At 39.8% G+C, this 25,809-nt stretch overlaps 1 protein-coding gene across 5 annotated transcripts in view; it reads right to left on the bottom strand.

The window, feature by feature from the left end:
• The window catches only part of Cdin1 (CDAN1 interacting nuclease 1), a 212,623-nt gene that overhangs the window by 103,110 nt on the left and 83,704 nt on the right, over positions 1-25,809 (bottom strand). For all 5 annotated transcript variants that reach the window (XM_021231048.2, XM_040746016.1, XM_021231052.2 and 2 more), the window contains exons 6-8: positions 13,722-13,801; positions 13,324-13,373; positions 8,603-8,670 (exon numbers count right to left, since the gene is read on the bottom strand). In XM_021231048.2, the coding sequence (XP_021086707.1) occupies positions 8,603-8,670; positions 13,324-13,373; positions 13,722-13,801 (198 nt within the window). The remainder of the gene's footprint in view (positions 1-8,602; positions 8,671-13,323; positions 13,374-13,721; positions 13,802-25,809) is intronic.

The raw sequence follows: 25,809 nt of genomic DNA, 5'->3' as shown, positions 1-25,809 counted from the left end.
ATAATAGCTACCATTATGATACGCAAACCAAACAAAGGTACACCGAACGCACACGTAGTGAATGGGGAGACTATCTCACACAGAAATGAAATCTTTGCCCAACTCCAAATTTCATTACAGCCATTAGTTTCAACTTCTTCCCCCAAAGCCTCTTCTCAAAGCCACTAATAAGGACTGCAACTGACTGCTCTGACCTTGTCCTCTGCTTATGTCTTCAGGGGACAATACTAGGGGAACCTGAAGTGCCCTAAAAATAGGAAACAAATAGGAGGTCAAGAGCTGGAGCAGCAAGGAAGAGTGACTAGGAAAGTCATCCTGGCTGCCTGTTGTTGGGGAGACTGAATACACTAATCTCAATAACACAGCAAATTACTGCAAATCCTTTTGGCCCCATGCTTCAAAAGACAGACAAATCAGCATGGCAGACAAACTAGACATACCCAGGAAGGCTACTGTGAAGGCACTAAGTTGTAAAGAAAAACCTGAAGCTAGTTTCTCCTTAAAAAACAAGGGGGCCTAAAAAGTCCCTGGAGCCTTTGCCAACCTCAAAATTCTCATGAGTGATTGAATGCCAACCCGTATCTCCCAGCTATCTTCTGAATTGGTATCCATGGAAGAGGCATATTCACAGTTATGAGACATTAAAAAAGAGCCCTCACTGAGACAGACGTGTGCTTACATACACAAATCTGCAAGTATTAACAGACCACTGAGTGAATTCAGTAGTAACAGTAAGTGATTTGACTCCAGGTGAGCTGAGATTATGGTGAAGAAAGATGGAAAGTACAGTTAATTCATTGTAGGGAGAGACTATTTCATTTGGCTGCCTTGTAGCTGGCCTGCCTGTCATTGCTATTCTACACTGTGATTCTGTTGAGTAGTTGGTAAACTATCCCCCAACCATACAACTCTGAGTGGACACTAGACCGAGACCAGCTGATAACAGAGTCCTTTCTGTGTTTTTTGTTTGTTTTTGAGATGACAGGACACCTTTTTCTGGGATTGTAGTTCTAAGAAATAAACTAGCACCTGCAAGTGACCATCTTTGCTTCTCAGAAATGAAGGAAACATTAAAAAATACATCCTAAGAAGGACAGAAAGGAGGTATGGGTGGCATTGCTTTGTCTTCTGAATTCCAGGCACACTAGAAGCAAAGTTCTCTCCTTGGGAGTTGCTGGATCTGCATTAAGACCAATCAGTAATTTTGCGTGTTTAAGTGCAACAGTTTGTTTGCTTTTCTGCCACTAACAACCAAAATAGTTTCCAGAAATTGTTAGTGGTCAGGAAAGCAGAAGAACAGCAGGCATGCTATCTAATCATAGCAATAGTGAGGGAAGGGCCCTGGGCCTAGAGTTTCAGAGTGTAAATGTTCAAGCAGTGGGGAGGTGTGTATAGTTTCTCTCTTAGTTCTACAGGGAAGTGTACACAAGCATATTTGAGGACCGTCTCTTCTCACTGCAATATCTCCGGGAAGGGGGTGGAACTCCTATTCCCCGTGTCCCTAAGACCACAACCCTACCACTTTAAAAACCTGCCCTCTTTTAGCCTTCTGACAGACAGGCATTTAAGTGGCTGATTCCTTATGAAATATCTAAGCATCTCTGCTCCCTACAGCCTACATAATCACATTTTATTTCTAGTCTCTTATTAGTGCTAACATCTGCAGGTAAACAATCTTAGCATTCTAAGTCTCACCTGCTCCTGCTGCCTATTACTCCCCTAAAGTCATAATCCCCTGTTTATCCCATCAAGATCACTGCCCCAGCACAGCACGCTTGTTTTAAGGTAGAGAAGAAAACAGCAGGAACAGATGAACTCTTAGAAACAAAGATCCTAATTTCTTACAGCAAGGGACATCCTTCACTAAGCCTATTTGGCTTTACACATTATACCCTCTTGGAGTCCCAGAGAATTATACGCGAATGCGCCCCTGTAAAATAAGCTGGTTTGTCCAAACATGGGGGGAAGGAATGAGGCAAGGGTAGAGTGAGTGCCTCTCAGGTGTCACTCAAAGTAATTGTTAGTGTCTACTAACAGGGTAACACTCGCTGGAAAGAATAAAACATCTCCAGAGCCATCCTTATTAAGCTAAACTTAACAAGAATTTGCACCCAACAGTGGTTGTTCCAGTCACTAATGAAAGTCCCCTTGACCTGGAGATATGCCAAGCTATGCTGATGAGTGGTTTATCTTCTGTCTCCAGGACCAGTTCTTTTGTGTTTTTCCTAGAGGTGCTAACAGTCTTGTCCTCTCCTCACTGTCACTATTTCTTCCCTGCACTACACTGCTCTTTCTGCTGAAAGGTCTCAGGAGTCCCCATAAAAGCTAAAATCAGTACAGATGGAGGAGTGGAACCCACAGAAACAGCTGATCTGAGCAAGTGGGAGCTCCTAGACCCCAGCCAGACAGCTGGGGAACCAGTATAGGACCAAACAGGCCTCCTGAACTTGGGTGACAGTTAGCAAGCCTGGACAGTCTATGGGGTTTGTTGCAATGGAACCAGTATTTATTCCTTTGGGAGCCCATTCCTCCAAGGAGGGAAACTCTCTCAGCCTAAATACATAGGGGAGGGCCCAGGCCCTGCTCCAAATGATGTGAAAGACTTTGATGATCCCCCATGGAAGGGCCATGGAAGGAGGGGGAGGAGGTTAGTGGCAAGGATGAGAGGATGGGAGGGAGAGGGAACTGGGATTGATATGTAAAATAGGATTGCTTCTAATCTAAATTTAAAAAAATCAAACAGAAACAAAAAAGCTAAAATCAACCCCTCCCCTCAAAATAAAGAAAAACTGAAGAGAAGATACAGCATTGAAAAGCATGGTCTCATAAGTCACTTGGAGATGCAGTAAGTAAAACATTTTCTATTTTGTTGGTACTGGGAATGCAGTGACTTCAATGAAGTGGCCATCAGGAGGGTCACCATACTTCCCGATCAATTCTAAGATGAGAGTTCTCTGTGCCCCTCAACTTGTATACAGGTGGCAGAGTCTGATATGCTCTGAGACTTTAAATGCCAACTACTCAGTGTTGAGTGTAACCAAGGGACCTGGGGAAAGAACTTCTGATATATAGAGATATATAGTAAAATTTCCTGTAAGTTTTCATACTTGAGTCAACTTTTTAAATCATTCAGTGTCTTCCCATCATAAGAATGGTGAGCAAGTAAGCCAACCTGGTGAGTCAAAGCAGTCATCCTGGAGGCTCCAGGGGGAATCCTGGCAAAAGGAGCTGAGGAATGTACAAAATTCTATCTATTGCAACTTTAGTTAAAAAAAAAAAACAATTTAGGATGCAGCATTTTTAATCTCAAAAATTTAGCCATCAGCTTTTAATATGAAAATATTATATGGGTACCTGTACTGGTTTTTAGTATGAAAATGGAGATGGAGAGAGATCCGTGGTAAAGACCGTATATTAGTCTTGCAAAGGCTCCAAATCTACTTCTAGCACCTGCATAGGGCAGCTCACAACCACCTGTAATTCTAGCTCCAGGTAACCTGAAGCCTTTGTCCTCTGTGGGCACCTGCACCCATGTGCACATACTTAGATACATACACATAATTAAAATGCAAAGTAAATAAAACAAACAAACAACAGCAGAACTCAGTGTACTTAAAAATAATCACCACTAGCACATTTTGCTTCCACTGAGAAGATACTAAGTGGAAACCTGCTAAGTAGAGTACACTACACAGACCCCTCCCCACTCTTCCTAGGGCAGGGACCACAGCTCCATAAAAGCAGGACTTTAACTAGTGTATGTCTCCCTTTTACAACAGTAGTCAACTAACTAGCTAACTTGTGGAATAAATATCACTTCTTAGTTGGAGAATTTTACTAAATAATAATTTTATTTATTCATCTTTGAACTGTCTTATTTTGCATACTATGAAACAGACAAGTTTTTGAGACAGGATAAATTCGTATGAGTAAATGAGTATTTTCAATTCCTCCTCCACAAATACTCAGTCCTAGGGTGCTTGGCTAAGTCCTATGTCATTGAAACTGCTCAGCTAATAGCTACAAGACAAAGAAATTCAAGACAAAATAAGGCTGGAAAAAATGGTACTTAATCTTCTTTTCTCTTGGTGAGAAGTAGAGGTCAGAGAAAATACAATGGGTGGAAATTCTACAACAGAATAAAATGTTTCAATGGAAGCCATAAGCTCTACTTTATAAAGAATTAATATTTAAACAATAAGCAATAAGAAAATCTGTTTTGTAAAAGTAGTCTAGAATAGAAGTGGAGGAAGGGAGGGGTAGAATGAGAAGGAGAAATTGTTTCTGCCTATTAAGGAATCAGAATGAGGTAAACATTTACAATGTCTGCAACAACATTCAAGAACCAGAAACGTAAGCAAGAAAGAATATGCTTGTATGAGCAATGTTTATATACTGATATTTTCCCCATACTTCCTTTAAAATAACCATCTTTTTAAATTTGCCTGCCGTAATACTTTGCAGTTAATGAATCACCAAGAAGGTATTTATAAAGTAAAAGAACAGTAATTCATACAAGATTTTTGAGTTTTAACTATAAACAAACATTGATAGGTTCATGCTACATTAGAGAACTTAGAATGCATAGAATAAATTAACAAGTTTTTGTATTCTGATGAGAAAAATCTCATCAGAATCCTTGAAACAGAACTGAAATTATTGCAAGGACTTGTCTAAACTTAGTACTGATTCTTTATTTTTAATACGAGTTAGGTATCTTCTTAGAGTATTGTCAGGTAGCTATTTCCTCTGAAATAAAACATCTGTCCTCCAGGGAGGAGACACGTTCCTGAGGCTCACAAAGCTAACAAAACCTATAAGGCTCAGCAAGTTGCAAGACAAAGCTGCTCCACCAGCTCATAAAAACAGTGGGCAATGTCCAGGGAGTAGGGACTCCCTTCAGTGGAACTGACTGCAGAGCTTTGGAAATCACAGTGGGGCATACTTTTCTGTGATACAGCTGCATCTGAGTCGCAGATGCCTTCAAGGAGCTCCATTAAACTCACTGGTTCACTGCTACAAGCATGACTTGGGAGGAACCTCTTCTGTGTGTCACTGATGGCCTGTCTTGTATGATCTATATTTGTTTTCAAGTCACTCCAAGCAAAGGCACACAACAGAACTGGTGCTCAAGCAGGGGGCAGAATCTAAGATGAGTTGGGAGGAAAGCAGTTACAAGTCTCTGCAATGGCTGATAAAACCACAACTGAGTCTGACCTCTGAGGGTGATTCTGAAATGGTTATCCTTCTCTGTGTGGTATGCAATGGTGGCTTCTCTCCCACAGTGGGATGTCCATGCTCCCTGAAATGGGTGGTGAGACATGCAACCTATCGAAGTCATCTTAAAGGTTTAGTGGCCTCAGTGGGGAATCCTACAGTATCTGTCTTCCTCTATGTCCTATGGTGTGACATACTTCCTTGATATATAGGGTCTCTTATATATGGGGACGCTCCCTAAATGTCTGGTGAACTTAACAATATATTGTAATATAAGCAGGCTGTTGCCTGGGCGTTGGTTTGGGCTGTAAAATGCAGTGGCAATGGAGTCCTGTACCATGTAAACCTCCAGCTGCTTGGGTCCCGCTGCTGTCTCAGCCCTCAAATAACACACAAGTCACTATATTAATTATGAAGCTGTTGGCCATTTTCTATGGTTTCTTAATGGCTAGCTTAATTATTAACCCATAATTACTAATATATATTATCTTACCGAGAATGCCAGACATGCCCTCTCCTCCCGGGATCACATGGCAACTCCCTACACTTTACATTTCCCAGAATTCTCCCTGTCTCCTAGTTCCACCTATCTTGCTTCCCTATTGGCCAACAGTGCTTTATTCAACAACCAATAAGATAAACATGTACAGAAGACTTCCTCCATCAGAGTCTCTGCTGTTTATTTACAAAGAACTTGCCATGGAAAAGAAGAATTACAATGAGAAAAGACATAGCTACAAAAGTGAAAGATGGGATGGATACAGAGCAAAAAAGTAGAAATTAGAGCAAGCTTTTCCTGGGACCTAACAAGGAAGCCATAGGAAGAGTAACAGGGAAAGGATGCCCAATAAAAAGGGAAAGCATGAGACAGAAGTCATAGAAGACTCCCCTCAGGTTCCAGCTTTAACACAGAAAACACCCAATTCAGCATGCAGAAGGTCTAGTCCAGTAAATTGTTATAAGCAAATAATATTCTGCTTCTGAACTGCTCAGGATGTGAAAGCTTTTAAACAAGTAATGGAGGAGTCACCCACAGCTTGGTTCATAAGGCTGTGGGACACGGAACTGGATGGCATCCATCTGAATGCCAGGACAGCAAAAAAAAAAAAAAAAAAAAAACACTGAACGACACAATAACCATGTCTCCTTGAGACTAGTTGCATGAGCCAAGAAAGTGAGAAAATCAAGCTCTAATTTGCGGGCTCCTGTGAGACATCTGGTATTATCAGTTGAGGTCCTGTGAATCACAGGGGCTGGAGGATTTCAAAGTTAGGATTTAAGGCCCAGGAGGTAAAAGAAACTTATTGAGCTAGTGAGTTGCAAGATCCAAAGTTCACGAACGCAGTAAACAATTGCTTTATGGTTTCCATGCTCCATTATTACATGGATGTCCTTCCAGACCTTATTTCTAATGATGAAGAGATGTTAAAAAAATAACATTGTACAGTAAGATTCTCTACTGGGTCACTTAGGAATGCAGACTTAGGGGGAATTTGGAAAGTCATACTTAGATGAGGAAGAAATTCCTCACAATGTGACCACAGGTTGTATGGGAAACTCTAGAATGAGGCTTTTGTAAGTCTTTACTTGCACTGGGATGGAGTCTTCTGTGATGCAGCTGCCTTTGAGTCATCCACGTGCTTGTAGGCAACCCCAGAAAATCTAAAGGGTCACTGATTATAACTTGGTTGGAACTGTTGGCTTGCAGTCAGTTCTCTACCTAGGGTGAACAGATATTTGTTCTTATTTCCTCACACAACAGGTCTGTTTCCATCAAATAAGTCCCTGTACATCCCAGAGCACAAAGGAGTATGTGGGACCCATCAAATTCATATGTCACTATTTCTGTACTTTTATAGCATTGAAAACAATTATTTGAACATATTCCAGCACTGGTAAATGTCAGGTAAAGTGAGTTTATTCCAGTTACTTAAGATTCTAGACCTAAATTGAGCTCACATCTAAACTCTGTGTCTTTCTTCCAGTTGGAGTCCACTAGTCCTCAGGGAGGAAGCATTCAGAAGTTAGGCTAGACAAAGAAGTGAGCCCGAGGGGGCCTGACTGTCCATAGACAGATGGTGACACAGAATAACACCAATAAGCTCTGAAAAGACAACCACTTACCCGGCGACTTAAAGCAAAAATTAGACTTAGCTGTGTCCACATTAACCTACAGCCAAAGACATGGTGGATCACACACTTGATAATATTCTCAGAATGCTATCATGCACCCATTATAACTATATTATAACAGCTCCGAGCTTTTACCTATTTTAGTTTGCATTATGCATTTTTAAAAGCAAATTTATTCCCACACTACATTATTTCCATAGGCTCTACAATTCCACTGCCCCTCATATGAAAACACTTGGCTGTTTCTACTTTTGAAATTTAGTAACTGGAGACCATTTCCCTAATTTATCTTTTTTTTGATTCCTAATTAGTGAATACTTATTATCTCTCTCAGCTTAAGGCACCAACAATCTTGTAACACAACCTACTCCAGGAGAGTAAAACCACTGGGCAGTATGGAAAGATTTAACTTAGGTTTTATGGATTTGACTTTCTTGGCTGATTTGTTAACCATTTTACAGTAAAAAAGGTCACAATATATTTTGCTATTTTTGTCCCTAAAATTAAACTATAAAGGTTCTTCCTTGTCGACATGAAGCTGCTTACTAACATGACTGGTGTGGGTCTTTTGTTAGTTACCACAGATACAACGGAGGAGAGAAACGGATGCTTCGTTGGGCGCTTTATGGTTACCTTGCTCCATTGTTATATGGACATCCTTCCAGGCTTTATTTACATTGATGAAGAGATGTTGAAAAAAATAACATTGTACAGTAAGATTCTCTACTGGGCCACGTATGAATGCAGACTTAGGGGGATTTTGAGAAATCATACTAAATCTATGACACAATTAAATCTCATGAAAACAATGAGAGCTTAATATTTTGCTTTTCAGTAACAGGATTTTCCTATATGAGAAGACAAACGTACCTAACACGAGTTTTTCTAAGTATTCTCTTTAATATATAAAGCATTTTATAGACAATATTTCTTTGTTTCCCTCTCTCATAAGGTTTAGATTATGGTTAATATCTCATGACACCAAAAGTAATACTGCAACAGATATTAAAGCATTTTTTTCAGCCACTTATTCTATAAAATATTAATTGCAAGCCTGTGCATGTGCTGTCTATATAGGGGACTGGGTAAGAGAGTTTCTGCTCAGGTCTAAATCAATAAAAGATAACATGCAGAGCATCAATCATCATCTTCTCTCTCTTCAGTACATACTACCTGCAGGTGAAGATTTTAAAACAATATCTTTAAGTACCCATGATGATACTACAAGCCAGAAGACTTGAGCAACACTTACCTAGGAAGGACAGGTTTTTCTCTAGAAGCAAGTCTCTCAGCAGCACTTCATGCTCATAGCCAATGGCACTAGACATTTTAGTTAAGGAGGCAACACACACAGAAGGGCTGAACAATCAGGAAAATTCCAATGCCAAGTCTTTATGTTGAGACTAGATGGAGAATTATGGTAATTACACAAAAGATGTCCTACTCAGCTCTCACCTCTGAGGAAGGAAATTTCTTTACACACTCTTCCTCAGCAGAATTTTTCTGTAACACATATATTTTGGCAAACAATGATTTACAAATCACTGAATTTAATTTCTCTTAAAAAGAGGGGTGTCACTTAAAATATTAATTTGTATTAAAAAACAGCCCCCCAATTCAATTTAGTACATATTAACTAAACATTGACTAAGTACAAGAAAGAACAGTAACTAACCAGTCTTTGCCCTAATGTTTCCAATCTTAGAGTCCTAGAAACCTGTGAGATCCATTTGCCAGTCATCAGACCCTGCTTTATATCCAGGGGTAGAAAGGATACTGACTCTCTCTCTCTCTCTCTCTCTCTCTCTCTCTCTCTCTCTCTCTCTCTCTCTCTCTCTCTCTCGTGTGTGTGTGTGTGTGTGTGTGTGTGTATGCACATGAGCACACGCATGCATGTGCATGCACACGTTACATTTTTAAGCACATGAACAAATACACACAAACAGATGTGCACAGGAACGTGTAAACCGTTCTAATGCTTTCTCCATGGCAGACATCCTCAAGTGACTTAAGTATGTGATCCCCTCCTCACAAGTATAAAAAGGCCTGGTTCAGTAGACAGGGAAAGGAAATCATAGATGAAACCACACAAAAGCCAGTTAATGGGTGGGAAGTCAAGGATGAGGGTTGAGGGTAAAACTCAGTGGTACAGTGTTTGTCTAGCACTCTTGTTAACCTGGGTTCTACCTCTAGCAATGAAGGAAACCAAATAAAGCCAGGAAAGAGCTCTATCCAAGGCTCATGTTTGATTACACATCTTTCCCAAAAGCATCAGAACTATGTAACACTGGCCACTACTCAATGCTTCCCAAGGATCACATATGCTTCATGCTAAATCTTTAAGATTCCAGTTAAATGCACAGCCTAAGACGTTATGCTAAACACCCTGAGACATTCTTTGAGTCTTCACAACACCTTCAAGAGTACATAATCTTAGTCCCATTTTCTCAGTCATGTAAAGGAAGTTTCAGAAATGCTGAGGTATGGCTCATAAATACTGAAGCCAGTGTCAATCCTTTGAAGTTCGCTTTCTTCTGAAGGAAAGATACCAAACTAAGTCTCAAAAAAACTGTTAACTATACCGGTCCTTGAGCCCAGTTGAAGGCATTTAGTAGAAGCAGTCAGGAGTTGCGATCACCTCCTTCCTTACCCCACAGTATCAACCTGGGCCAGCACTCCTTGACTTACCAGAGATGGTTGTTCTGATCATGCATTGCAAGTATTCAACTTAAATCAAAGACAACTTATATCACTAGTAAAACAACAACAACAACAACAACAACAACAACAAATCCTAGAAGATTACCCTGCCTCAATGGGTTACAGGTGACTGTCATTTAAATCACCTAATTCAAGAAACAGTCACTTTTGTCCATGATCAAAATAAGGCCAAAGTCACTATTACTGCCCCTACCCTGTTTTGTTTTTGTTTCTCTTCCAATGCACATGACTACACTTATTTAATTTTTAACTAGACATAAAATAAACAAAAATTTTAAATCATAGAATTTCACACATTTTCTGAGCCCATTGAAGACATTTGATGGATAAGTCTCAATGGTCTCTCATTACCAGGGAATCCCACATTTTCAAACTAAATTATTTACTTCTTTCCACATAAATGTGCTCTCACTTTTATTGTTGTAAATTATTTACATCTAAAATGTTGGCTCATGAAACCAAGGTTACTGATGGTACAGAAATGAAACCCACAGCCCCTGATGCCTCCTGCGTCATCATCTCCCCGCGCTTCTCTCTTCAGACCCTTGTCTAATAGCTGTGGCCTAGAGTGCCACTTAGCAAAGTTGAAGTGGCTGCTTTTTCATGGAATTTGCTTGGTGGATATGAGACGGAGAGGCAAAGATATGGGAGCAGGGACGATGGCGACACATACTATACAAAATAAGTAAATAAACAAATAAATACAGCAGCCACCAAAAGCAAACTAAAACACCCTGACAATACATCCTCTTTATCATTGTGCTTGGTGTGTCATTTTAGTAAGTGACCAATTTACTTTATTCTCTGAACATGCATGCCTACATCTAACATTTTCATAATAGAGTAAGAAGGCTTTGCATCTATTCCATTTACCAAATGAGTGCTTTCTTTGTAAAGAAACTGATGTACTGTAGTGAGGGTAAGCAAGGGAAACAAACATTACCAAAATTATCAGGACCACACAGAAGAGCATTTCTCACTTACAAAGAAAGCCAATAATTTCATTCAGTTTGAAATAAAATGATTCCTGTTGATCAGTCTAGGAAGCATTTTTGCCAGCTTATTTACAATATATGAAACTGACACCACTTCATTGCAAAGATAAAAATCAGTCTCCCCACAAACTCCCCAGCCTGTTTTACTTCATATAGATACTTCAGTCACCAATTTTAAAGTTTGGAAAGATATACTTGCTTTGTTGGATTTAGGCATAAAAATGCAAGGTGTACAAAATAAAGTTTATAAAAGCAGTGATTTTTACTGGTAATAAGCATAATGGAACTGAAAAATCAGAATCTAGTCAGTGATTACAATTTATATACATACATCATTATATTTATCAATTGAAATTATATAGTCCATTAAATCCTACCGACAATACACAGCCAAAAGAGTACTTGAATGATGGCAAGAAATATATATGTATACAAGGAAAATATTCCAGACAGAATTTATAATGCTCCATAAGCAGAAACACTTAGACACTGTCTATGAGGATACCTATTATTGATGTATGGGAGTGACCATGGGGCAAAACTTGTAAATAACCTCACAAGCCATTTTCTTTGCCAGCAATACAGCAATCTAGTTTCCCGTAAGCATCTCAACTATTACTGAAAAATAGCCTCCTGGCATTTACAAAGCAGTTGACTTCATACTTTAGTCCATGCATATATAATTAGAGAGTTATATTTAAAATCAATATGCAATCCTTCAAAAGACATTATGCTTTTAAAACCTTAACTTTAAATTGATTTTTAACTATTTTATGTGCTTTGAAATTAGCATGTAATTCAGACCTAGACACTCTAAGATGGTGTCAATTGTTATATAAATGTGCTGAAGTTTATCACTGACGCGCTCCTACAACTTTTAACACCCCCATTAATTTCACACCAAAAATAGAAGCATAGTTACACTTTAGTCTAATAAAAAAAGCCAGCTCTTGACAATATCACAGTTCGGTTCATTTTAGTTAGGGGACCAGATCAGAGAATGCATCTATAAAAAGCTACATCCTAGTTATTCAATACTCTTGTAAGAAGACTCCCTTTTCAAAGATATGTCAAATGCTAACTGTGTCTTTAGGAAAGACAAGAATTTTTTTCCCAAAAAATTTGAGCCAGGTGTGACAATACACACTCACAATCCCAACCCAAAGGAAATGGATGCAGGGGGATTGGGAGCATAAGGCTAGCTTGGACAATATAGAAAAACCATGCCTCAAAAATGTCTTTCTAACCGTCTCTAAGCCTTTGTGAAACTAGAAAAATATAAGTAAATATACAGATGCACAAACATATATGCATATGTAGATATGCACACATTTTATGCACACATGTGAATATGAATGCACACATACATGCATGGTTACGCACACACATATATGTACACGTGTGGATATGTGTACACACATACTCAGCTTGCAAGAAAATCCAACAAAAATTCTGACAGGTGATCACTGAATCACAGCTGGCCCCTGTGACATCCTGCTATTAAAATCTACCAATTTCCACCAAAAATGATGACTACTGTTATTAAAATTCCCACTGTTGTGACATTTCATTTATCAATAATCTCTACTAAAATTGTTGCCATTCACCCAACCTTATTTTAAGAAGTATTGACTCCTTATGAATTTCAGTGGCTTTAATAACAAATGACTGGACATCTGCTTTTACAGCCTTAAAGTTGGTCCCAAGGGAAAAATTAACACGGTTTCTCAAAAAATATGTCTTAGGGATCCAAATGACAGTTCAGATTGCAATCACTAAGCAAGTAGAGTCTAGTGCCCATTAAAATGCGGTGGTCTCTGGTGGCATTTTAATAACATCATCCTTTTACTCCAGGTTCAAATTTTACTCTAGAACACTCAACTGAATTTGGCTCATTTTAAATGGAACTTTGTTATATTTTTTAAAATGGCCACTGGGATGGTTAGATACATTCCAAAACAGTGTGTAACCTGCCTAATGACTCTACACCTTTCAACTCATTGAAAACCAAGCAGTTTGAAATAAGCATGCGGACCTGCATCTGCTAAACTGACATCTTCCTGTGGCCTAGCTGATCTTTCCTAAGTGGGAGAAGAGAATGGACTGCAGTGACCCTCCAGCTGACTGAATGTAAAATAGGACAGTATGAAATGTGTTTTGTGAAGCAGAACTTTATGTCAGGTTAAAGCTAGACACATCTCCTCCACTGAGTCTAAGCTCGTCAATTGTGCACCTAAAATTTTATGGGGAAGGATACTGCTTGATGCAGTCCACCAGCGGTCCATAACAGCAGTCGTTCACAATGCACTGTGGACAAATAAGAGGAGGGTTACAGGCTGGGGGAACTACAGACCCCACCACGGTAAACATTCTAAAAGCAGGCATTGCTTCTCCCCCTCCACCACTACCCAAAAGAGAGCTATCAAAAGGCTATTCAGATTTAATCACAGAAAACAAAAATTGCATGCTTTTTATATACTATAAAAGCAAGCTATTAAAAAGTAAAATGCTCTTCTTGAAAATATTGCTTTGCCATTTATGGTGCGCCCTGACCTCAGTGATAGTTTATGATGACAGTAATTAAATGAGGTTTAAAATCCTCTACTCGGCTAGGCAGATAACAGCATCGCCACTGAAAACAGCAGTGATTAATACCTGATAGACCTGGTTGGCTAGAACTCCATCTGGAATCTGAGAAGGGTCCCGTAGCATATTATTTATAACAGACTTGGAGGCTGTAGAAGGAAAGAGATGAACTATTAGCAGAAAGTCAACACACTTTTAATATGACACAAGAAGTAATGTATACCAAGGTACACACAGACCACAAAAAGAAAAACAGTACTGATACTGATCATTGCCCAGAGATTTTCATCTGAGAAGCTCTTAATTACATCATTTTTGCCAAATATTTGTAAGCTACATTGCCAGATTTGACAGTGACCTGATTTTTTCCAAGGTAAATTAACAAGTGTAGACCTAAAGCATATGTCTATTTGCAGACTAATCATCTTTGGAAAAGCCAACTTTGGGAAAAGAAAAATCCAACAGCAATAACCAGAAAAAGAATAACTTTTATAGATAGAGATCTTATTCCCAAGCAACTGTATGTGTACAAGTTAGGTAGGGCAGGCCAGACTCACAGGCTTCACTAATGCCAATAAAAACATCTCTCAATACAAAATCTGTTCAAAATAATTCCCATCAACTGCCATCAGTTGTTATGTCCATTGCATAGGTGAGAAATACAGGTAAGAGAGGCTTATAACTGTGGGAATCTGAAATGAGGGTGTGTGTGTGTGTGTGTGTGTGTGTGTGTGTGTGTGTGTGTGTGTGCTGTTGTCTTCTTGTATCCATTATTTGCAGGAGGCCATATTCTATGGATGCATGGATGCTCAATCTCCTTATAAGACACACTAAAATATTTGCATATAATGTACCCCACAATCTGACGTATACTCTGTCTTTAGATTGCTTGTAATCTAAGTCAATACAAATGGCATGTAAATCATTGTTATACTGTCTTTACTGAATTAGAAAATTGAATACAGGTACACTTTTCTCCCTTACATTTCTATTAGTAGTTGGCAGAGTCTTCTGTGTGGAACTTATGAGTATAGAGGGTCTATCATTTGCGGAGGGGAGGGTAGGTAGGAAGTAGATATAGTTTATATGTAAATACATTTTCCACCCCAAATATGCCCCACCCATCTGCAAACTAGTCTGAAATCCCGGGGACTTCCACATTAGAAGAAAGGCAGAATTGAAAACATCAAGAGACGGGTTATGCGAGGTGCAGAGCTGTGAAAGCCATGAAGAACATCCTGGTCATGCTTTTCTCCTGGTGCAAATCAATTCTGTCTTAGGGAATGAACCATGCAGGGACTGCTTGAATGACTCTTGTACTATTATCTAGTTAAGAAAGTTAGCAAATGCCATAGCTGTGTGCCATTTTAGTACTTGGATAATTTTAAGCTTAGTTTTTATTATCATGTTCTCTTTCAACTTCAGTGGCCTTGGGACACTGACAGATATGAGATATGATAGTAAACACTGTGGAAAGAAATAAGACTGCATTTTTAGTGTAGAACTGATTCTAAAAGAATCATTCACAACTGTATGCTATTGCATCACTGTTACATGTAACAGAAATTTGCAAAAACATGTTTGCACTAATGGGGAGAGTCCATATAAAATCTCAAAAGGGCATCACCAAGCTATCTTATCCAATCCTGTCTTGTAACCAGTTCTCCAAACTAGCAAACATTGTGGACTCTTGTGTTCAGTGACTTCATCTGTAGGAAGTGATGCTATTATTTGAGTTGACTGCTCTAAAGAGTTCTCATGTGAGTCTCTTGAGAAAACAGCTGCCACATCATTTCGTTAAAGTTCAAGTAGTAGTCTGAACCAAATGAGACTTAAGACATTGGCTGTGTTTTATAAACTTGGGCTATACTCAATTATTTTTGACATAAATTACCATGGATAAGTGGTATGGATCCTGAGAATATGAAACAGTAACCCATCACCTTACTTAGGAACAGATGATGTGGGAACAGCACTAAGGAGACAACAATGTGCCTGGTGAACCTGCCCACTTTCCCTAGCATATTTCTAAAGCCTAGCCAGAAGGTGGAGATCAAAGCAGTTGTTCACATGTGTGGTCGCCTTCGCTGAGAATACTTCCTTTGGTCGGCCACTCACTTGCAGATGCTAATGGCACATACATCCTCCTATGTTACCCAGGAAAACAGGAGTCTTCTCTGTGCACACTTGGTCATGAGGTGCAAAGATGTTGCAATGTAAATTCACGCCCATGTGAAGAAAACATCATTTATAGGCAAGTGTGACCCAAAGTGGTAGCCAGTGGAAAATTACTGACCTCTTAACAAATTACATGCAAATCCACTGTTCAAATACTTTTTAAAAGCTCTTTTTCAATAAGAGAGTCAATGTCCCAAGATCTGAGAAATGTAGGTCATTTATTTTGAGGGGAGAAAAAGAAAATGTCAAAAAAGAAAGTAATGGTTCTAATTTCATCATAACATAAACCCTTGAATGGTGTGCTTCTTAGGATTCAGTACCATGATCAATAAACTTTTTTGAAAACATCACTTGAGGGCTGGGGAGATAGATGGCTTAGTGGTTTAAGTGTTTGCCATGCAGGGCTGAGGACCAGAGTTTGAATCCTCAGAATCCATGTAAATGCTAAGTATGAGTATGGTGGCCTTGCACAGTGCTCAGAAGGTAGAGTGAAGTGGCTAAGAAGACTAGACAAGCCATATGGGTGACCTCTAGGTTTGCTTAAGAGACCCTATGAACAAACAGGATGAAAAGCTGATCTTAAACATCAACCTGGGGCTTGCACAGGTGTGCCCGCACACACGCGCAGCGCGCGCGCACACACACACACACACACACACACACACACACATAAAATAGGAGAAAAAAGCCACTTTAATATGTTGAAGTAAACATTACAAAACAAAGAAAGTTAGTTGTTTTTCATTAAAACTGTAAAACTGAAAATTGATGTGTACTAATCTGGGCTGGGCATCCCAACCCCTAACTTTTAGGGAAGACTGTGTAAGGGGGGTGGAAAGGCTCTAAGAGTTAGAGAAACAGGATGCCATCTGTGACATAGTGCCTTCTAGAATTGACAAGGATGCTGTGCCCATGACATTTCAGCAATATGGCTATCTAAAGAAGACCTATATAACAGTCACACATGTCAATATGGATCAGTGAAATTCACAAGCACCAGCCCCTAGATGAAGAATTCCAGGCAGTCAATGACTATTGAGTGAGAAAGAAGCTGTTTTCTCCAGGGACGAGCTCGTTGATAGGTTTTCTAATTCTAGGGGCCGGTTCTTAACACATGTACATAGGAGCAGCACTGACTAGGCACAGTGTGAGCTTCCAGATATTTCAAACATGGAGGCAGAAAGCCTATTTTCCCTTCCTAACACTTTATTTACACTGCAACAGGTACATGACTTCGCCTCTTACAAAGAAGGCACAAAATAAGAATTCAAGTCATTTGACGTTATGGCCACAAGAACAGCAGAGGGCAGGCATTGGATAAAGTATGTCACAAGAGATGGCAGCAATGTTTTGACTGAGGCAGAATACTTAAGACTGTGAATGTGTTCATTATAGAAAGCTTCTAACACAAGGAATGTACAAAATCAACATAACAAATACTCGTGGAGTAGCTTGATGCTTTGACTCATGTATCTATGTCTACGTCATGTACTTTAGTATTAATTTGTATAAACTTTTCTGTTACCTACATTTGGACTTCTCTCTAGTCTCTTGCTTTTCATGTTCTGTCACTCATTCTTTCTCTTCTCTTTGTCAACTAAGTTTTATTCATGTTTTTCTTTATCAAGTTATTTCTTTGGAACCAAGATGTTCTGAATCTATTCCTTTGGTCATCTTCTCAAAGAAGTATCCAAACTTTGACATTCTACAAGTAAGAAATAAGATGGTACCATCAGTCTTCCCCACCAGGTCTGAGAGTAGAACTAACCTTTGAGAACAGAAACATGAATTTAGAGCATAGCTTGATCTTTTACCTATTTAACAGAATAATGATATTAAATTCACACCTGGGTATGTAATCTCCTCAGCCATGGGTTTTGCAGTACCATATATGTGTAGAGCGGGGCTTAAATCCAATCAGAAGTGGTTGGTTACCATGTAACATTTATGCCACTATTGCACCCATGAGCTTATCTTGACAAGCTTATCATTAAGGTAGTTCACAGAGTTTACAGTGGCATAGGTTAAGACCCTTGGTGGCCTTTTCTCCCCAGCAGCCTATATAGCACCTTCCGCTACTATGAAAGCTAGCCATAGGGGAGGAAACTTCCTGGTTAGTGCCAACTTGAATCTTCCATGTCCCATAACCAATGTTCTCATCTACACACACACACACACACACACACACACACACACACACACACACACACACACAGAGAGAGAGAGAGAGAGAGAGAGAGAGAGAGAGAGAGAGAGAGAGAGAGAGAGAGAGAGAGAGAGAGAGGGAGAGAGAGAGAGAGAAAGCACTCATTTGTTTTCCATTTTAGAGGAAAGGAGAGTGGGAGAGGAAAGTGCTCTACCACTGAGCTATATGCCTAGTACTTTCTACTTTTTCAAACATTTGAGTCTTAATTCTTCAGTTTTATCAACTGTTTGTCAATTTTTTTCAGCCTCTTGAATACTCTTGTCCATTCCCTTAGTTTGGGTTCTTTGCTGTAAACATCAGGTTTAGATTCAAATACACCAATGTGCTAATCTCTTCCTTATTTTTCTCTTTCTCTGATACACATAACCTAATGATGTATAATGCAAGTGAGTGTTCTCCTAAGAAACTAAAAATATTCTGGTCCTTTTTTCATGATTTAATCTATATTCAGATGTTCAATTCCAACTCTGGTGATCTATGGTTATCCTGTCTGTGAAAGAAAGTAAAATGGACATACAGGAGAGTTGTAAAGGTTAAATAAAGTAACACCATAAAGCACTTCCACTGACTGAGACTTGGGCTTTTATAGTGCCTACATGCTGACTCCACTGTAGTTAGATGGTGTGAGCTGCCTTCCACCTCAAAACACTGCATGTCAGCAGGTATAGTATAACTGTCTATTGTGGAATGAGTCAAAAAAGAAAGACTTCATAGGGTCTATATAAAATCAAGAGTGTGATCCTAAAGTAGATAGTGTCACAGACATAGCCATAGCCAAGTGAATTTGCTCAAAAGCAAAGACTGGCAATGCCAGGCTTGCCTTTAAATAAGGCACACAGATATGTATGCACACACACACACACAAACACACAGACATACAGACACAGACAGACAGACAGACAGAGACACAGACACACACACACTTTTGTCTAAAGTACACAGTTCATGATCAAAGCTGTCCCAGGAAATAACTGTGAGAGTATCTTCTGTTCTTCTATTTGTATGTGTATTTAGTTGAAGTTTCTCAATGGGCTAGGGCATGTTAACATAAAGTTTATTTACAGCCATGTAGAAAAGGATTGTTTTTTCTCTCTAGTTAAGGGCACATATGCAACCAAACAGGGCACAGACCTCATATTCACATTGATAGTGCTTGTCTCCTCTGAAGCCAACTACCTCGAGAGGATCCTAATACAAGCAAGTAGATGAACTGATTGTGCTCTGAGAACACAGGTCCTATCCACAGCCAACAGTGGCTTTTGCAAGATTACACTGGGATCCCTAATCTAAGTTCACAAAGAAGTCTATGTATGGTGGGCAAAACAGCATAGGCTGACTGTGTAATGGATAGTGGAAACCACATAGAAGAGAGGATGAGTGACGGAAGGACAAAGAGAGAAAGAGATGACTATTTGGAAGACAAGTTCATGTACAGTTGAAGCTGTGGGAATGGAGCCGTTTTGGCTGCCCCTGGGGAACCACAATGTTGTAAGACTCCCGTGATGCACCAGGTGTTGCTCCTTTGTGTGAGGCTCCAACAGAGACTCAGCTCCAAGACAGCAAAGGCTAAATGCCAGCCAGTATTTAATCTTTGATTCAAAGTTTGTTTAAGGCCCTTGGACATCAAGGTTAGGGAACTATCAAGCTACATGTCTAATAAGGGATCAACCTGTCAGTGTCTTTCCTAGAAAATTGTAATTTTGTTGGTGGCCTTAGAAGCTACTCATTTTTATGTGTGGGGATGCTCCTCCAAGTTGCAGACTTTAGCCCATTGGTTTCCTCACTGTATGCTGTGAATATGTTTCTCTTATTGGTTGATGAATAAAGGTGTTTTAGCCAATGGACAAGCAGGATTTAGCCAGGCTGGGATGGAGAAAGGCAGTAGGCGGGGTCAAAGAGATGCCTAGTAGCTACTGGGAAGGTAGGACACCCTGTCCATCCTCCGGTAAGACAAGACTATGTGGAAATACATATATTAGTAGTTATGGGTTAATAATTCAGAGCTAGCCAGTAAGAAGCCTGATAAATAGGCCAAACAGTTTATAGTTAATATAAGCCTCTGTTGGGTTTATTTGGAACTAAATGGCTACAGGACTGGGTAGGACAGAAACTTTCATTCACATGTGGCACCCAAAGTGGGGCTTGAACCCATGACCCTGGAATTAAGAGCCCCATGCTCTACTGACTGGAGAAGAGGAACGCAGGTAGTGAGTTGCCTGGGAGACGCCATGTAGTTGCCGAGGAAGAAATAGGCTTGGGCATCACTGGTAAGCCAAGACCACATGGAGGTAAAGAGATTAATAGAAAAGGATTAATAATCAAGAGAGAGAAAGCCAGTAAGAGCCTGAGCCATCAGCCAAACAGTTTATAATATAAGCCTCTGTGGGTTTGTTTATTTGTGACTAAACTGCTGCCAAACCGGGCAGGACAGAAACGTCTGTCTGGACCACACTATATACAAGTGATGCCTAATGCAGTTGGACATCATCTGACAGCTGAATCCTACAGGACAAATTAAATTTCTACCTAGTATGTAATCAAGTAAGAAACTTAAAAGTTGTTAAATATGAAAGCAGCATGCAAGGAAAAGAAGTACACATCTCCAAAGAATGACTGCTCCTGGTGATCAGAAACTTGTCTCTGGCAACTTGCAGCTTCATTGTGTATCATCAACTTGAGTCCATCAAATATGCCAACAGCTATTATTTAAGCATCTGGCTAAGCCATGATTTTTACCTAATTCCTCCCCAAACTCCTACACACAGTCTCCAAAACTACAATTTTTTTTCCTCATCTTCCCCTCGGCTCAAACGTTGAAACCCGGTTCAATTCCTACTACCTCTGTTCAAGCCATTGTTTTTAAAACCTGCATGTTTCCTTCAGATCCTGGACTGGAAAGGACTCCTATTGACTACCAATCTTTTGGCAACTGTTTGCTACCTTGTTGACTGTTCAAAAGAAACTGATCAGAAGGCTATGATTTAAAATCATGTGGCACTTTAAAGAATTATAAGAACATGGAATATTTAGACTACTATAAAAGCTACTTCTGCCTTTAAATATCTAAGTACTCACGGTGGTTAACTTTCTCAACTTCACAAAGTTTCAAATCACCTAAATCACAAATCATTGGACATGTCTGTGAGGAAGTTTCTGGTTGGCTTAATTGAGATGAGAAACCCTGCCCTAAATATGGATGGCGCCATGCCATGTGCTGAGATCCCAAACTGAACAAAAAGGAGAAAGTGACCTGAGCATCCATCTTTGTCGCTGGCTCAGGCTATAGATAGTAATGACGAGCTACCTCACATTCCTGCTGTCAAGATGTCTCTGCCATGATGGGCGGCAGTAACCCAGGAGCCCAAACTGACATTTCTTCCTCTCTTAAGCTGCTTTTGTCAGGTATTATGTCACAACAATGAGAAGATAACTAATAAAGGGTTTTTATATGTAGGAAGAATTAGTGTCCTTTAGGTCCCCAGATGATAAGGAAAAATGTCTCAAGTTAACTGGTACTTATGAAGCCACAAGTCCAGATTTTTTTAAGCTCAGCATTATATAGCTCTAAATCCCTGAATCAGATGTTTAATTTACTCATTTTAAAAACTTAAAATGTTTAAAAATTTTGACAATTTCATACATGCATGTTACGTAACCCATTCTAACTGCTCTTTCCTTCAACCCTCTCAAATCTCCTTCTGCCTCTATCAACCATACCCTTTCAGTCTCTTTCTAAGACTCAGAATTTTTAGTTTTGTTTTGTGACCCATTCAGTGTAACCAGGGCCAGCATTGTTACCACTGAATGAGGACTAATAATTGGAGCCTGGGGCGGCAGGGGGTGGGGTGGGTTATGGACACAGCTGAAAGGAATGAGTTTTCTTCTGGGATATATCAGTAGCAAATAAATCAGCAGTAAGGTGTATGGCCCCGATTCCTTTCTCCACCCTTGTCTGTCAATGAATTCATTCCTGTAGACCCAGTGTAGACAAGCATAGTTGCAGTGAGTTCCTGACTGTAATGACTGTGTCTTGCTCAGAGAATGGAACTTTGTACCTCCTTCCTTTCGCTTCTGGCTCTATTTTTCCGCACCCCCCCCCAGTGTTCCCAAGCCTGACAGGGCAATATAAATGTTTTATTTTGGGGCTGAGCCCTCATCTGTCACTTATTCTCCTTACTTCATGCAGCCCTGAATCTCTCCATTCATCATCATTCACTGGAGAGAGGCTCCTCTGATTAAGAGTAGAATCTGTCAATACATATAAACATAAATATTTACAAGGTAATGACTTTATGTCAATTTAGCTAAATGATAGTCAGTTCTCCCCTAGGGCCTATGGTCTTCCTTGTCATATGTCCTTTGGTTTGTTCTATTTTTATTGATTTATTCACTTTATTTGTTTGTTCTATTCATTCATTCAGTTTTAGACAGAAAGTGTATAATACTGGCATATGTTCCTTGCTCTCCAGTGGGCTCAGACAGCAGTTGGATAGCCACAGACCAATAGTGCCACTATTGCTCAACTAGGCACTTCTTGCTTGATAGGTCGATGTCACAGCTGTAGAGTTCACAGCTGGGTAAGATCATTTACGTCTTTTCTCCCCCATCAGCTTACATACCATCTCCTAGGAAGATGAATATAAATCTGAATTCCTGAATGTCATCTATGAACCACCACCCCCAACTTTTTAAGACAGGGTTTCAGGCTTGCCTAGAGCTCACCATGTACCTCAGGTTGGTCTGAAACTGGCAATGATCCTCCTGGTTCATTCACCCAAGTGCCAAGATCCGATGTATTAGCCACCATGCCTTGTTAAGTAAATGTTTCTTAACCGCAAATGATATTTTAACTACATTTATTCATTTAATATGGGAGGGACACACGTCACAGTTTGTAGAAGTCAGAGGTCAACTTCTGAGAATGAGTTCTTTCCCTCCACAATGTGGGTCACAAGGGTCAAATTCAAGTTATTAGACTTGGTGGCAAGTTCCTTTACGCACTTCAAAAAAAAAATAATAAAGGACCTATCATCTAAGAATAATTTTGTTTTTCTCAATTGGTCTGCTCGGCCATAACTCTCATGCAACTTTAAAAAGTTTAATTTATTTTAATTACATTTCTCCTTTCCCTTTCCTCCTTCCAAATCGTCTCATGTACCCCTCTCAGCTTTCCTCCAAACTCATGACCTCTTTTTTCCATCAATTATTACTGTACACATATATGTATTTGTATTTGCACATATATATCCCTAAATATAAGCTGTTGAGTCCACATGTTACTTATGTGTATGTTTTCAGAACTGACCATGTACAATTATAACACCACAGGTATGTGCATCTGGTTATGCTACACCACTACGGAGAAGGCATGACTCACATGGGTGACAAAGAAATGGTCTATATCAGAGTACTTGACATGCTGTTTAAAAGCAGAAGTATATCTCTCAGGTGCTACAAGGTAACAATTCAGTCATTTGCTGGATGAATAAATAAACACACTGCCAAAAAAAGAGAAGGCTACTCCAAAATCCAGTCTTATTTGCATTTCCTATTACTAGGGTAATTTTTTTTTAAATAGCCAAGTAAATGTAACTTCACTTGTGGTTTTTCTCATTATGAATGAATAGGCTAGAATTTTCATTTAGGGGAAACAGACTAAGAAGAAATACCATACAATGTGTCTTAGAAAAGTACTGAAAACATATAAGCATATGTACCCCCAAAAGGGTGTGTTTATCTCTGACATAAACATGTGAATGACTTTACTTCTTTGCTAACAATTATCTATCATTTCATAAGTATTTTATATTTAGGTCAAAATGGTCTATTTTTTAAAATGGAATTATAAATTTCCATTTTGAAATATAAATGGAGCTGGTGAGATGACTCAGGCAGTTAACACTCCAGCCTTCACCATTTAGATTTGAAACCTGGGAATCACATAGTAAAAGACGAGAACCAACTTCTGAAAATTGTCCTCAAATCCACATACGCACATGTAAACACACACACACACACACACACACACACACACACTAAATATACTTAAAAATGACACAAATATCAAGAAATATTATGAAGTATCATGAAGATATGAGAAAAGTCATATGCTATACCTAAGTTTCTAAAATTTCAGAAATGCTGGTTTCATATGTGTACCCTGTCAGAGAAATGTTCTCGTAGGGATGCAAGGTACCTCAAGTTTCTATTACACTGTGTGTTAAATGTATGTGGGTGCCTTACATGTGTGCACTTGTACATGTGGAGGCCAGAAGACAACTTTGGGTCTTGTTTCTTAGGACCTTTTTACCCTTGTTTTTTGAGACAAGGTCATTAATTAGGCTTGTGTAACGGGCCAGCACACCCTGGGATCTGCCCTTCTCCGCTTCCACTGGGCTGGGATTTCAAGGGCACCATGCTACCATGCTGGCCTTTTTACATTCGTTCTGGAGGGTGAGCTCAAGTTCCGTGATTGCATAGCAAGCAGTTTACTGTGCCCCTCAAACTTCCATTCCTAAGGGGAAAAACCAAAGTGAATAATAGCAAGCATTTGCTGGCATGGTATGCCAGGCACCACGCTAACTACTCCAGCTACTTCAGCTAGTGCTAAGGTGCAGCTCAGTGGCAGAGTGCTTGTGCAGCGTGCACAGTGCCTGGGTTCAGCTACTGGCACCACAGGAAACAAACAAAAACCCCACAAACTTCACTTGGAATTAACTCACTGAAATTCTCATGATGTTCCAATGTAGAGGTAGCTAGTGTTATGTTCCCAAGGAAGAAGAAACTGTGGCATGGGGAGTTAGCATAACCTACCAATGTCTCAATCTTACTTAGTGAAGGAGATATGATTTGGTTGTGGCCATTCACCCCCTTTGCTATTTTCTCCACCTCTAGTTGTGTATTTGAAGCCATCTGAAAGGGTCTGTATCGATATATCCTGCCTGTTAGGATGTCACCTAAGCCTTCCGACAAGGCATCCTGTGCTCTGAGCAGAGACGACACAGGGCCATGGAAAGATGCTAACCTTTCTTATTTGTTCTGGGGCCCAGTTTGAGAGTGGAGACAGGGGTAAAGAAAACCAGTCCAGGGTTGAAGAAAAACGTGCATGGGACAGAACATCTGAAAAGCTAGGCATGGAGGTCCGTAGGTATAATTCCATCATTTGGGAGGCCGAAACAGAAGGACTCCTTCAGCATGGCCCACATAGTGAGACCTAAAACAACCTGAGCTAATGTGTGAGACCTTTCTTAAAGTTAAAGCAAAGCAAACATCAGAAAACCTGACACTATCACAAATGTCTTATGGTCTACAGAGGAAAGAAAACCGGATTCTTCAAAATGGGACCCCATGGTGTCTGCTTGTATGACCAAGCTTACACTATTCAGTGAGGCAGACAGGTGTCTGCCTTGAGACACTGGATTCCAGGACACTCCCCCCACCAACACACACACAAGTCCTCTGCTGGCCCACTTATTTATATCTCCTAGGTTGTTTGCTGGCAGAGACCCACACAGCATCATGAGGCCTGTCACAGTGCTCAATCAGGGAAAAGCTGATTCTAAGACATTAAAAGTGCTACCAGGATAAAGGGATTCATGGAAAGACAGAGTGCACAGGCAAGAACCAGCATATTTTCCTAGCAGACTCCCTCTCCCAATGGGAAAAGAAGAGCCTGACTTTCATATCCTAAATTTTAAGAGAGGTGCAGATAAGGAGTCTAGGGCAGATGTTCAAGGTACTTAAACAATTGGAAATGCGTGCATTTTCAGAACA

Source organism: Mesocricetus auratus, unplaced genomic scaffold (genome assembly GCF_017639785.1).
Source record: "Mesocricetus auratus isolate SY011 unplaced genomic scaffold, BCM_Maur_2.0 Super-Scaffold_100004, whole genome shotgun sequence".
Lineage (NCBI taxonomy): Eukaryota > Metazoa > Chordata > Mammalia > Rodentia > Cricetidae > Mesocricetus > Mesocricetus auratus.
The sequence above is the reverse complement of the archived record's forward strand: the minus strand, read 5'-3'. Positions and strand labels throughout refer to the sequence as shown.